Source organism: Cololabis saira, chromosome 10, assembly GCF_033807715.1.
Source record: "Cololabis saira isolate AMF1-May2022 chromosome 10, fColSai1.1, whole genome shotgun sequence".
Taxonomy (NCBI): domain Eukaryota; kingdom Metazoa; phylum Chordata; class Actinopteri; order Beloniformes; family Belonidae; genus Cololabis; species Cololabis saira.
In genome coordinates this window covers 34375908-34390514 of record NC_084596.1, presented here as the reverse complement: position 1 = coordinate 34390514, position 14607 = coordinate 34375908, and the positions used below count along the sequence as shown (strand labels likewise).

The window sequence follows — 14607 nt, the reverse complement described above, 5'->3', positions numbered from 1 at the left end:
GTTTTACGCGCGTGCGTAAAGGTTTCACGCGCGCATAAAACTCATTATATATATGAAAAAAATCAGTGTCCCTTTAGGGGCTCCGTAGAGTGGCCCGGCACTCATTTGTTCTGTCCTTAGTCACTCTACAGTTGGAAACAGTGGGTGACGAGGAGGTTCGCGGCACGGCGTGTCCTGCGCCGCGGCTGCAGCAGCAGCACCAGAGCGAACCAAGCTCATGGACCTGGAAGTGGCCGACTGACTGACGCTGTGCTTCACAAACAGAGGGATACGATCAGCGCTATCATATTATAAGTCTGATAAGTCAGATGGTTGGACCTTGTTCTTCCTCTCTGTTGTCACTTATATGTTTCTCCTGCCCTCCGATGGACAAATTCATTGTGAAGCTGTTTCTGTTCATATAAAGTGGTTGTGAATAAAGTTTCCTGGTGTTGAATGGTTAATCTCTCAGATTAGCTATGTGTCTAGTTTGTTAACAGAGAGCAGATTAGCTCCATTAATCCAGGTTCAGTCAACATGGCAGGCAGGAGGAACCCAGCTCTGCTCTCAGGTACGTCCTCACCAGAGTTTACTCCTTTTGCGTCTCGTTTACAGGCTTGTTTTCAGGTTTCCCGTAGACCTTTAGAGTGGGGTTTCATCTCAGATGTAGAGGACCAAATCTCAGGTTGATGATAAAGTTCAAACTCTGCTTAAACATTCAGATTAGAGTCAGTTTTTGTCTTTCAACTACAAATAAAATCACATTTGCAGAATATTTTGACCTCAATTGATCTGCGGACAATTACTTCGCGTTCATGACCAAGCTGTTTCATATGGGTTAAAGTGGGTTTCAAATCTGGGTCCCAGCCTATATTTTCCTATATGAACTGTGGTTAGGAGGATCAACGTGGTTTGAAGGTGGGGACCTGATGCCCTGGTGGGGGATACAGGTGGTGTGTCATCTGTCCAATCATAGGCCCCTTATACTGTATGTGGTCCACGTTGGCCTCCCATTGACAGCTCATAATACTGAAACCATATGGCGGCCAGGCCACTTCCACATTTCAAACCTAAGCCCCCTCTGGACCGAGTAGAGCATTTTTAGTCCCGATGGGTCCACGTGGACCTGCTAGCTGGGAGAGTCGAGTGTTTCCTGAGATCAGCAGCTCTGATGGATTAAGGAAGCTGACAGATGGCAGCTTCCTGGTGGTTATTAAACAAACTACTCATGAAAGTGAGTCTGAGTTCAATTCGGCCAATAACAACTTCAGTTCAGTTTATGGTTCCAGAGAAATGATCAGTTGTTTTAATCCTTATTCTCTCTCTCTCTGTTGCTGCCAGCGCTGCTCTTCATGGCGGTGCTGTCAGCGTCAGCATTTGTGGAGGAGCTTGATGATTCGTGAGTAAAAGTTTCCATCTGTTCATTTTACACATACACTTCATCCTTCAGGGTTAAGGGGGTTGGGGTTGTGGGGGTGGAGCCTATCTCAGCTGTAATCAGATGAGAGCTGGGTTCAGGCGGATTGTCCATTACAGGGAACCAAAAAGGATGAATGCGTCAGACCCAACACAGAAAGAAAAATTAAAATGAAAATAAAAGATCCAGCCAGCATTTCATCGGCCATTCTTCCTTCAGTGAACTAAAAGAACTGATTTAACCTGTAGCTGACTAATGTAGATAGAAATTTAGATTAATACATTTAATATAAATATATAAAAGCAAGTGCAGCTATCAAATATAGATAAAAAATTGATCTAACCAAAGTTTTTGGTCTTGTCAATTGCTGGCGTTTACAAGATTCAACAGCCAGAGAGTATAGATTTTTAACGTATCGACCTTTTCTGACTAGTAACTTGATTCTGTCAGAAATATCCGACTCAAAAAATTCATTCAATCATAATTGGTGACCGAGCTCCAGTTACCTTCACTTGGAATCAGTCAGGCCCAACACATACAACTAGATGGAGCTTTAATATGTCTCTTCTTAAAGACCCCAAATTTAATAAATATTTGAGTGAAAAAGAGTGGGCATCCTTCCTAGAAATAAAAGATTCTCCAGTCATCCCCCACAGTACTATGGGAAACAGGTAAGGCATGAGGTAAAATCATATCACATTCTTCTCTAGAAGAGGAACTAAAACAAAGAACAAATTCACAAACTGGATGCGCCATTTACAGAAAATGAACTTTCTGCTGCCCTCGGTGACATGCAGAATAACAAATCTCCAGGACCGAACGGCTTCCCTGCTGAATTCTACAAACTTTTTTGGAATAATTTATCGCCAATATTCATCAGAGCAATAACTGAAATTAAACAAAACTCAAGATTTCAAAAGCATATGATCACAGCAGTTATCTCTCTTCTCCCAAAACCTTTTGCACTTGGGCTGAGAAAGGTATCACACATCTTAGACACAGCTTTCACTCTGGTCCTGATCTCTTTCTCATAGAAAATCGAGACTTGTCCATATCGCTCACATAACACTCCTGACGCGTATATTCTGAATTTATCAGGAATCAGGTGGATTTTTCAGTTTTTCTTTCTTAATAAATTTGCAAAAATTTCTACATTTCAGTTTTTTCTGTCAAGATGGGGCGCTGAGTGTACATTAATGAGAAATAGAATTAACTTTTTTGATTTTAGAAAAAGGCTGCAATGGAACAAAGAGGGAAACATTTTAAGGGGTCTGAATACTTTACTGTATACACTCACATGTTTTGTTTAGATACCAAATGTATTCAAATTCATCTTCTATCTGTTGATACACAATCATTTTAAATTTGGTGTCTAATTTTTGAGCAGCTCACAGGAAAACATGTTTGTGTAATTAATTGGATTTACCTGATCAATTTCCAGCTTCATGGCGTCAAAGGGATCAGGCGAGATCTGGCTCATTGAGGTTTGTTTTAACCACCTTCGCTCTGGTGCTTCCTCTACTTACCTTACTTCTCTGACTAAGCTCTGTTTCTGCAGTTTTACGCCCCCTGGTGTTTATTCTGTAAGAAGCTGGATCCTGTCTGGCACCAGATCGGGTCAGAACTGACCAGTAGCGGTTCTATGGTCAACGTCGGAAAATCGGACGCCACCGTGAACACCGGTCTGTACCTGCAAGAAACACAACATGAGGATAAAACTGTGATGGTCATTTCTGCTGTCAGAGTTGTAACAAGGCCTTCTCTGTGATTTTCCTGCAGGTTTGGCCAAAGAGTTCAGGGTCAGAACTTACCCAGCCATCCTCATGTGAGTGAGTGAAAATCTCTGACCAAACAAAAATTGGACAGCTTTAGCATCCAACAATCCAGCTGTCCAACGTCACATTCTGGAGCAAACAAGAAAAATACATTTAAGATGTCGTCTATGAAATGACTGAAGGAGGCTACGAGAAGTAGAGGGGGATAAAGGAGGTCAAGACATGGTCGTCTAGTTTTTTCTTTCAAGAGAAGACTACATGCTAGCCAAGTTATTATCATAACTTAGAACCTCCTAGTCTTTCATGTCAGCATTAGATGCCTGGCTAATATCAGTGCTGAGCAAGGCTACGTCTGGGTCACTGGTGTGATGAGAACCAGATATGCACACTTAACTGTACATGTTTTTCATTATATATGGTGAAACATCAGTCACAGCTGATGTTCTGCTCCATTTAAAGTTTGGATGTAGTCTGATACGATCAAAATCCCCTGATGAGCTGTTCCCCACCCTTTATATCCTCAATCCATCCAGTAGAGACTTATGAAGATGTATGTAGGAGACTGGATGCACCCCCTATGATGTCACCCACAGGGTTAATTAATATAACTTTACATCTATTCTGATCAAGTCCGTCCAAAAACGACGTCTGAGGCAAGTGCTGCCAGAACTGAACCCAGGACTAGCAGATCTGAAATCAGGACTAGGAGAGCTGAAACCAGAACTTAGAGAGCTGAAACCAGTTAGAACCTTTGAAGCAAGGCAGCCCTACCTGCATCATGGTCTGACTGACTGGAGGGCCCAGCACACTTCCATTTGGAAGGATCCTGAAATGATCCACTGTGGCTCCTCGATCCTTCAACCAATCCACGCCACATGAACTACAGAGATGCTGGTGAACATTTGGACATCCTGTTTCAAATGTTGTTTTGATGACGAAATCAAAAATTGGCTACTTTACCCAATAGTTGTTTAGCACAAGCTGTCTACTCTTCGCTAAACATCATCCTCGGATCCTTCCAGACCAGGGGTCGGCAACCCAAAATGTTGAAAGAGCCATATTGGACCAAAAACACAAAAAACTAATATGTCTGGAGCCGCAAAAAATGAAAAGTCATGTATAAGCCTTAGAATGAAGGAAACACATGCTGCATGTTTCTATATTAGTTATTACTGTGGGAAGATTTTTTTTTTCATTATGCACTTCGAGAAAAAAGTCGAAATGTCGACATTAAAAAGGAAAGGAAAAAGTAAGAAAAAAGAGAAAAAAAGAGGAAAAAAAGGTCAAACATTTTTTTTAAAGCTCCAGGGAGCCACTAGGGCGGCGCTAAAGAGCCGCATGCGGCTCTGGAGCCGCGGGTTTCCGACCCCTGTTCCAGACCAACCACAACAGGTCACAGTGGTCTGTTAGTAAAACACAACTAAACACGTTCTCTTTAAAATATGAATGATTATGTTCTCTTAGGTCTTAAGTCACAATTCTGATATGTAGTGCATGTGTTTTCAGGTTGAAGAACAACGTTAAATACAATTACGCTGGACCCAGAACCAAAGATGGCATCATGGACTTCGCTGACAGAGTTTCAGGGTGAGTTCAGACATCTGCTATAGTGGAGCAGTGACGTCATAATGACATCACATTAACATCACCCTGACGGTCTGCATCATGTCGCTCAGGCCGCTGGTTCGAGTCCTGAGCAGTCTCCAGCTGTTCCAGCACGCCATGAGACGCCATGACATCATGTTTGTTTATGTGGGAGGGACTTCAGAGCTCAAGGTACGTCGCTCATGTCCGTCCCCATAAGGTCAGCTAAACTGAGCTGGTCAAACAAAAAGCTAATCTGAGCTCTGTTTCCAGGGAAACTTCACATCAGTAGCCGAGGAGCTCATTGTCCAACTCTACTTCTTCTCAGCCACCAGAGATGTGCTGCCCAAGGTGTGAAACTGCCGTGAGGATTCATGTGTCATGTTGTTAACGTCGTCTGCCTTTCAGTCTGCCAATTATGGACACCCAAACAAACACCAGATTATGTGTGTCCATACTATGTGTCACAGCATATTCTAGTATCTATCGTAGCATCTGTTTGCTGGGGCAACATCACGTTATTGTAACCTGATGACTCTGCGGAAGTAATGAAAATGACAGCTGCTCAAATGACCACTAGGGGCTGGCTCCATAAGTGAGTCCATTTCATAGAGTGCACTAAAGAACTGCTCAAGCCTCCCGTGATGTAACCAAAGGGTTTATTTGCTTCATCTTACTGTACGCAGCCACATTGGCAGAAAATGTCTCCACTTAACCCGATTACAAATGGGCGGTATGGTATGAGCAGGACAGTGAGCCAGCTGGAACACGCTTATCATACCTCAGTTACCGCTAGCTTGCTGATTTAGTTTATCCTAATCTATGATACTAAATTATGTACTATACATTCATTTTTATCACCTTTGTCCAAACAGCCCAATTTCTCATGTCACCATTGAAAGTACATGCAAAATAAGTGCTGTAAGAGCAGAAATGAGGACTAGCAAACCTCTGCTGGGGCCTGCAGTTACTTGGTTGCTTGCAAACAGCCGATCCCCCCCAGACGGCAGGCTGGTGGCACCCACAACTCAACTGAGCCAAGCAACTTAGACCACACTACAATGGTTGAACAGTCCAGCTACTCAAACTGGAAAGATCCTCAAATGATCTGAGGTGAAGGTCTCTGAACCCAAGGATTCAGCTTCTGGCAGAGGTAGAATCTGATGATCTAGAGACAATCCAGCTGGTGTCCTCTGGTTAGTCCTGGTATACCTTCAACAAGTGCTAGCTGCTTCTGGAGACCAATCCAGTACCTTGCAGACCAAATCAGAACCGCCCAGACCAACCAAGAATCCTCCCAGATCAACTCAGAACCTTTGAGACCAACCCAGAACCTCCCAGACTAATCCAAATGTTACACAGTAGCATGTCCTGGATCACAAGTGATCCAGGACATACTACTGTGTAACATTGTTTCTGCAGGCAGATATTGAACCGTTAGCTGTGAGTTTTCCATCGTTATCTACAGAGAGTCCATCAGTGTTATTGTAGTGGCAGTTGACATCCCGCTATCAGCTGGTACAGACGCTGCGTGTGATGTCATCAGCATTGCCAACCAGACAATCCAGCGTGTTTATAGCTGTCACTGGTGAGTTCAACCACGTCTTTTTCTCCGCCGCGTTTCCATCGTTTCAACAGTTTGTCAAGTGTTTCACCAAAGAAAAATAAACATTGGATTTGTTTTATGCAAACGTCAGAGATGCATACAGCTTCTCTTCACGACCTGCCGGGTCCCCGTCCACCTCCCGTTCACCTGACTCTCTAGCAGCTGGAGAGTCAGAATGGGAAGAAGGCTGCAGGTCCAGATGACATCAGCCCCTGAAAGCCTCTGGGACCAGCAATGTGGGATTCTGCAGTAGCTCTTCAACCTCAGCCTGAGCCAAGAGAAGGCTCCAGTGCTGTGGAAGATACCCTGCCTGGTTCCAGTACCGAAAATATCTCATCCGTCTTCCCGTAATAACTATAGACCTGTATCCCTAACATCCCACATAATGGACCCACTGCAGTTTGCTTATTGACATGGTGTTGGAGTTGAAGATGCCATCATACACCTGCTTTAACGACCCAACAGTTATTTGGACAAAGCAGGTAGAACTGTGGGGATTATGTTCTTCAATTTCTCCAATGGATTTAACTCCATCCAGCCTGCATTACTACCTTGGAAAGCTTGAAAGAGATAGCTGGATGCCTTGTCAATCACCTGTATTACTGAATACCTGACAAACAGACCACAGTTTCCGAGAGTGAATGGTTGTGAGTCTGACCAGGTGGTCAGGAGCACCACAACTGTACTCTCACCCCTCCTCTTCATGCTGGTACACCTCAGACTTCCAGTACAAGTCAGAGTCCTGTCACCTGCAGAAATACTGGGATTACTCTGCAGTTGTGGGGTGTTTCAGTGATGGACATGAGACTGAGAACAGAGAACTTGTAGACCGGCATGGTGCCATGGTGTGGGAACATCATCTCATCTTACACGTGAACAAGACAAAGGAGTTGATTGTGGATTTTAGAAGAGCCAGTACTAAGTTGAATACATTGTCTGTCATGGGAGAACAAGAGGAGGTGGTGGAGGAGTATAAATGATTCAGTGTTCATCTGGACAACACACTGGACTGGAGAAACAACACTGATGATACTTACAAGAAAGGGCAGAGCAGAATATCCTCTATAGTCCTTTGTGGACAGTGCAGCATCAGGACCAGTGACTTAAAGAAACTGAACCAATTGATCAAACAGGCTATTTCTGTTCTGGTGTCTCTTGAGCGGATTGTCTTAAAGAGGATACTACATAAAATGAAGCTCATCGACAACCCTAAGAAAGTTCTTCACCTCATAGTAATTCAGCAACAGAGTATCTTCAGTCAGACACACGCCACTACAGGAGATGCTTCAGAACTCTACGGGAGATCCTTCCTGCCCACAGCAAAAAACATCTACAATGAGTCTTTGAAGAGACATAAGTCATGAGTAACATTAATTTCCCTTTGGGGATTAATAAAGTATATTGGATTGAATTGAACCTTTCAGACCAGACCAGAACCTCAGCAGCAGCAGTGCAGTTAAAAGCACAATTAACCTTCTTATCTTTTAAATATGATTATCTACTGTTGGGTCTTTATTCACAGCTCAGAAGTCAATAGTCATTAACTATAGATGGTTTTTCTTCTGACTTAATATTTAATAAAACAAAAGACATCACCCCTATTTATACATACATTTAGTGTTTTATATAATTTTATCTAATGAGACAAATTAACATTCCCTCATACAGTTGTCATGTATGTGAAATCTAACTATAGAGAACAAAACTGGTTTAATAACATACTGTAAATATGTTTATTTCTGGACCACTGCGGTTACTGCATATATATAGGTATCTAGGTTGCTGAGCAACTGTGGTCATAGTGGAGCTCTGCTCTCAATTTAGATGTTATTTCAGTAGCAACATCTTAACAAGGGTGGATGAACAGATGACAGATTTGACCAAAATGCATGTGCGCTAATGGTAATTAACATAACAAGTTAGCGTGAGCTAAGCTACATTAAAAGAGCTGTGTTTCAAGAGGCAGGCAAGCTTGGACTTGCTGTTAAATTAACCATGTCAAGATGGTGACTGTCAAAGCTCTGAAAATCGGGCCTTCAACACGACCTTTAGAAACCTGTTGGTGACATCGCAGGGGGTTTGTTCAGTTCAGTCTATGCTGGTGTGTGTTTAAGTGTCCATAGTTCCTGCTGGTCTGCTTTTTAATCTCCATGGTTAACATCAGTGTCAGTAGTTAATATCAGTGTTTCTTTAGGGCGTGTCTCTGGCCTCTCTGCCGGCTGTCATGGTTTTCAAAGATGGGACATACTTCACTTATAATGGTGAGTCATCATACAGTAAATTTATAAAAAATGTTTAATGATACTGAAGAAAAAACTATCTTGTTTCTCAATAAAGTTTATAAGAACATGACCCACATGATAAAATGATCCTTTTATTTTGAAGTGTTAACACTTCTCTTTTAAAAGAACAACACTTTTTTTCTTATTTATAACTTAAATTTCAATATAAGCTAAAGTTAAAGTAACCATATTTTCATCTTGGAGTACTTTTATTTGGAAGTTATAGCACGTTTGTCTTGAAGTAGTGACACTTTTATTTTGAAGAACTATCACAAGCTCAGAATCCACTACAACAAAAATATTGATCAGAGTGCTGGCTGACTGAGCTTTCAACTAGGTTTTTGTTTTTCAGAGGAACAGGACGGTGACCTGAATTCCTGGATCAAGAGAGAACAATTTCCAAATTTCTTCGAGATTGACAGCTACACGCTATATGCCATGGGAGACTCAGGTAACATCAGAACTTTGAGGGACAGTGAGGTACCATCAAAATGTTAAAGGGACCTATTATGGCATCTAATGCCTATTTTAAACAGGCCTTGAATGTCTTAAAAACAAGCTTTTGATTGTTTTTGCTAAATAAATTAGAAATTCAGCCTCTGAGCCATGTCTTTATCTTACCATTCTCTAGCCTCATTATCTATGCGGGATTCTGAGTGGGAGGGGCTATGATAATGAGGCTCTGTGCTGATTGGCTGCCTGAATGACGCGATACACCTACGAAAAAATGGCAGAAGCTCCGGCCAGCGGAGTTACCGTGTTCTAACTGCATGTGATGCGAGCGAACGTCAGCGACAAAATCAATTCCATCCATCCATTTGCTTTATTTTCTATTGGACTGTCCTAACTGGACGCAGCGACACGGCGCTCCGCGGCGCGCCGTTTTGAGCTGAACATTTGTCGGATGCCTGGCTGCTTCTATTCTCTTCCTGTCGCTCCCGTTGAAAGCCGGTTGAAAGAGCTGTAGGAAACGGTCATGGATGAGGAACGGCTGATCCAGTTAGTTGAAATGAGAAGTTATCTCCATGATACCTCCTCATTTCACTACAAAAACCTCAATAAAGTGGCAGCTGCTGGAGGGAGATGGACAGAGAGCGTCCGATGTCACGCAGTGCTACGCGATAGTCGGACGCGCGAATGTAGTTACACGGTTTTATAGTTGTGGGCGTGGTTTGCATTTTGGTTACGTAACGAAAATACGCTGAATCTGAACGGCTCGTAGATCCACATCACACTGGATGGATCATCCGGGCGGCTGTACAGACACTGCAGAATTTGGTTGCTTTCCTCCTTCTCTGAGTTGGCAGGCTGAGGGGAGACCACTTCATATATGTTAAAGCAAGAAAAAACATGTTTTTCATAATAGGTTCCCTTTAAGGTACACTGAGGTACCATCATAACTTTGAGGGAGAGTCAGGTACCATGAGAACTTTGACAAAAAGTAAGATACCATCAGAACTTAAAGTCCAGGCAGATCTGATCAGGTTGAGCATAAGTGGATCAGAGCAGGAGAAAAGTAGAAGTCAGGATTTATTTTACTAGCTCTTGAGTATCTTGCAGAGGAACATACACATTGTCACGACAAACATGATGTTGGCTGGCTTTTTGTGTCGCTTCAGAATCCATTGTAAACACTCCTGGGAGCACTTTCTGTTGATTTATTTAATCAATGATGAAACGTTGCACCACATCTGGTGTACATCAGTGGAAGTGACTCTGCCTTTCTCCTTCTCAAGGTAAACTGGTGTTGTTGGCTCTGCTGGACGTGAGGCGACTGTGCGATAAAAGCCTGAGGTAACACCTATCCTTCTGCCACTCATCCATCCATCCAGTCCATGGTTAAATGTCATCAGTGACACATTTCTTGTCACCTCTGCAGGTATAAGAGCTTGGTGGAGAAGGTAGCTCTAGACCACAAAGACACCTACAGCAGGTAAGACTTTTATTCTGAAAAAACAAACAAGAAGAGTAAAACGTCAACCTGAAATGAATCTGTCCATCTGTGCCAATTCTTAGGAGCTTCCACTTTGGCTTCATGCGAGGTGGAGATTACGTCAATGGTCTAGTGATGGGGTGAGTGTGTCTCGGGATCCTTGCTCGCATCTCTGCATGGACACTTCTAACAAGTTGTTGTTGTTGTCATCAGCGAGGTCAGTGTCCCCTCTGTCATTGTGGTCAATCTGTCCAACGATGGCTTCTTCGTGCCAACTGGCGCTGTGGAGACAGAGCGCCACCTGCTGGACTTCCTGGATGGGGTCCTGGATGGCAGCATCCAGGTGAGTTGGACAAATTCTAGCTGAAGGCGCGATATAGTTTCAGTCTCACTGAAGTTGTCTCATCTGTCTTAGTTTCAGGGAGGAAATGGAGTTGTTCAGCGTGCCAAACGTATCGTTTATGAGACCAGAATGACTTTGACAGTAAGTGACATCATCAGACCTCCTGCTGATTTCTTTTCAGTTCGGTTCACTGACTCTCCTCTCTGTCCCTCCAGCCCTTGTTCACAGCGGCACCATGGCTCGGGGGTTTCCTTGTTGTCTTCCCACTCACCGCCGTCGCTTTCTTCGGTTACCTCTTCTTCAAGAAGACCCCGACCACAGTAGATGATGAGGACCAAGTGGCGCTGTTAGGACCGTCCCTGCAGCAAAATGACAAGAAAAAAGACAAGAAGAAGGACTGATATGGAGGGATGGGACAAGGACTGGTGGCAGAGACTGGGACAAGGACTCGTGAAGCAAACACCGGGATGAGGACTGATGGTGAAGACCAGGACTAGGATTGATGTCTATGACCAGGACAAGGGCCATTAGCGAAGACCAGGATGAGGACTGATGGTGAAGACTGGGACGAGCACCGGTCTGGTCCAACAATAAAGAATTTGTTATGTCTGGTCTTTTGTTGCATTGGTCAGAAAATAAATAATAAACAAATCACATCTTCTGTTCTGCTGCTTCACTGGGTGAATATTCCTGCTGGGACAGATTCAAAGGGTACATACATTAGTCATGTCTGGACATAGAAAAAAAAAAAAAAAAATGCATGGCAACCAGGCAGATAAAAGATATTTAACTAGACAACTGTTCAAAAAATAAACTGCATTGAGATATAAAGTGCCACAAGGGTGGTTTGCAGCAGCCGGCATGTACACTCTGTGTGCAGCTTAGTAATATGGTTTGTCATGAGCTGAGTGACCATGTTAGCTGTTGGAGATAAAACTGCAGCAGTCTGTTAGTGCAGGTTTTGATTGACCTGTAACGCTTGAAGAGTTCATCACTGTGGTGAAAGGTGTCCTTGATGATGTGTTTTGCTCCGCTGTGGTCATGGATGTTGATAATGTTCTCAAGTGAGGGAAGGGGGGAGCCCATAACGTTTTGGGCAGTTTTTAAAACCCTTACTAGAGCCCTCTTGTGTGCTGCTGTACAGCATGCAAGGTATTGAAACAAGACAAGTGAGCGTGATAGTACTGAATGTTAAAGAGACCTGTGATAGATGTTGAGCTTTTTTTAGCATTTAAAGGAAGTGCAGAGGCTGCTGTTCTTTCTGTAAAGTAGCCGTGATGTGTGTTGACCAGGAGAAGTTGTCAGTAAATTGGATGTCCTGTTGACTACGTGCACACAGTCTCCATTAAACATGATGGGCAGGTGGTCAGCTCTGCATATCCTGAAGTCTAAAATAATTTATTTTAGTTTCTAGTTGTTAAACTGTAAATTATTCTCAGGACACTATATGGTTGTTTCATTGAAAATTAAATAAATTAAATAAAACATGCAGTGAAAGCCATCCATTCTATCTTTAAACAGATGACGAGTGTACTAAGCCACAGCCAAGCCCGGGGCTTTCAAATGATCACTCACAGACACAAAGTCAGATTTGACCAATCCAAGCCATGACAACCAATCTGAGCAGGATGATACAAACCTCAGGTTAAGAGGTAGAAGACACTTGCAACGCTGTTTCATTCAAAATTAAATAAATGAAAAAATACTTAAATTATGAAATATTCAATTAAATAAATACAAAATATATTAATAAAATCGTTATTTTTTTATAACTTTTTATTTCATGATAAATTATTTCATATTCGTATAATTATTTATTTCATGACACTTTTATTTTGTAATGCCACGCTTACGTATTACATTTCACGACACTATTTTATTTCATGGCTCTTTTACATTTCATGTTCTTATTCAAAGGAAGGCGTGGTTTTATATGTGGCTGTGGCCAGTCGTGAACTTCAGAGGATCCTATGGATTAGCGAAGCAACATTTGACACTGAAGATAAATATTGCTTTAATAAAAGCATTTAATTAGGAGTTATCTTAAACTGTTTTATGGCGGTGTGTGATGGCAGGTACAGGTTCACTGTTGTGGACATAGGCGCTTCTGGGTGTGAGAGAGACTCACGCCCAGGGGGTGTTAACAACAAGTGCCTTTGGGTCCCAGCTCATCCAGGGGAACCTTTCCCTACCGCCACCATCTGCCCTACCTGGACGTGAGGTGCTGTGTCCCCCAGTCTTTGTAGGTCACGAGGCATTCCCTCTAAAGATTAATTTAATGGAACCATATTCAGGTGAGGACATTCATGTTACATATATCAAGTTTGTGATTTGGAATAACATCAGGTAACGATAAATCCCAATTATTTCATCAGGCACCAACTTGTCTGCAGAGGAGCGTGTTTACAATTACAGCCACTCCAGAGCATGACGAGAAAACGCCTTTGGCATCCTGGCTGCACGGTGGAGGGTGTTTGGGAAGGCTATGGAGTGCAGTTTGGAGACAGCAGAAGTTGTGACAAAGGCGTGTGTTGCTGTCCACAATTATCTCTGTGGTCTGAACCGCTCCAAACAAGCCAGGTATCATCCCCAGCACCTTTGTGGATTCCAGAAATGATCCGGGTGAATGGATGGAGCAGGTGGCAGGAGATACCAACCTCCTCCCCACAGGACGCCTCTCTGCTGAGCGGGTCACAAAACTTGGTTGTGAGGTGCGGAACCACCTCATGAACCATTTTCAGACAGAGGCAAACAGGATGGCTTACCAGGATACCATGCTACGCAGTACACCACGCACACTACAGTAACTGTCACCAATTGTCATTAGTCTTTTTTTAGTTCCTCGTTTTCTGCACTTTCTGCTTTTATTCTGGAGTCGGTCTCGCACCTAGCAGGGCTTTTATTGTGGAGTCGGTCTGGAACCTAGCGGGGCTCTTATTGTGGAGTCGGTCTGGAACCTAGCGGGGCTCTTATTGTGGAGTCGGTCTGGAACATAGCGGGGCTTTTATTGTGGAGTCGGTCTGGAACCTAGCGGGGCTCTTATTGTGGAGTCGGTCTGGAACCTAGCGGGGCTTTTATTGTGGAGTCGGTCTGGAACATAGCGGGGCTTTTATTGTGGAGTCGGTCTGGAACCTAGCGGGGCTTTTAGGCCACGTTCAGACTGCAGGCAAATCTGATTCATATCTGATTCCTTCTCAGATCTGGCTCTGTTCAGACTGGGCCACATCATTGACTGATCTGACGGGTTGCCGTAGCAACGACGTCGGAGCGGAGGCGTCACCCAGTATTGTCACCCAGTATTGTGTGAAGTCATGTATTTTTTTTATATATAAAAAAATCCCAAAATATCTGTACCGTTTCTGATTGGGTCGGCACTGCGCATCATTTTTAGACATAACAATGAACGCATACCGCAAAAGTTGTGTCTCGGCGGAGGGACCCGGCGTCCCAAATGAGAAACAGAGAAAAGTGTTCAGAACAAAACCACCAGCAAACTAACAAACCAACCAACAAAGCTCAGAGTTAACAAAACGAACCAGCAATGAACAACTGGCAGCCTCTCCTCCTGATGAGCTGACGGGCTGCAGGTTCAGGCTCTCAGCGCGACTGAAGGCTGATTTATGGTTCCGCGTTACACCGACGCAGAGCCTACGGCGTAGGGTACGCGGCGACCCGCACCGTACGTGGA

At 43.4% G+C, this 14607-nt stretch overlaps 1 protein-coding gene across 1 annotated transcript; it reads left to right on the top strand.

The window, feature by feature from the left end:
- The first annotated feature begins 510 nt into the window (after positions 1–510).
- LOC133452939 (protein disulfide-isomerase TMX3-like) lies at positions 511–12153 on the top strand. The gene is made up of 16 exons (XM_061732706.1): positions 511–550; positions 1321–1378; positions 2838–2880; positions 2955–3078; positions 3176–3221; positions 4678–4758; positions 4848–4947; positions 5029–5106; positions 8556–8622; positions 8996–9094; positions 10380–10437; positions 10523–10576; positions 10660–10716; positions 10790–10919; positions 10992–11060; positions 11135–12153. The coding sequence occupies exons 1-16, from the start codon at positions 517–519 to the stop codon at positions 11318–11320; spliced, it is 1284 nt and encodes a 427-aa protein (XP_061588690.1). The 5' UTR covers positions 511–516; the 3' UTR covers positions 11321–12153.
- The last annotated feature ends 2454 nt before the right edge of the window (positions 12154–14607 follow it).

Bases quoted from the DNA above. Each gene is read 5' to 3' on its own strand.
- LOC133452939 (XM_061732706.1), top strand. From the start codon at position 517: ATGGCAGGCAGGAGGAACCCAGCTCTGCTCTCAG. The intron at 3,079-3,175 runs GTCTGTACCTGC...ATTTTCCTGCAG, and splicing joins GGACGCCACCGTGAACACCG to GTTTGGCCAAAGAGTTCAGG. The intron at 10,438-10,522 runs GTAACACCTATC...TCACCTCTGCAG, and splicing joins CTGTGCGATAAAAGCCTGAG to GTATAAGAGCTTGGTGGAGA.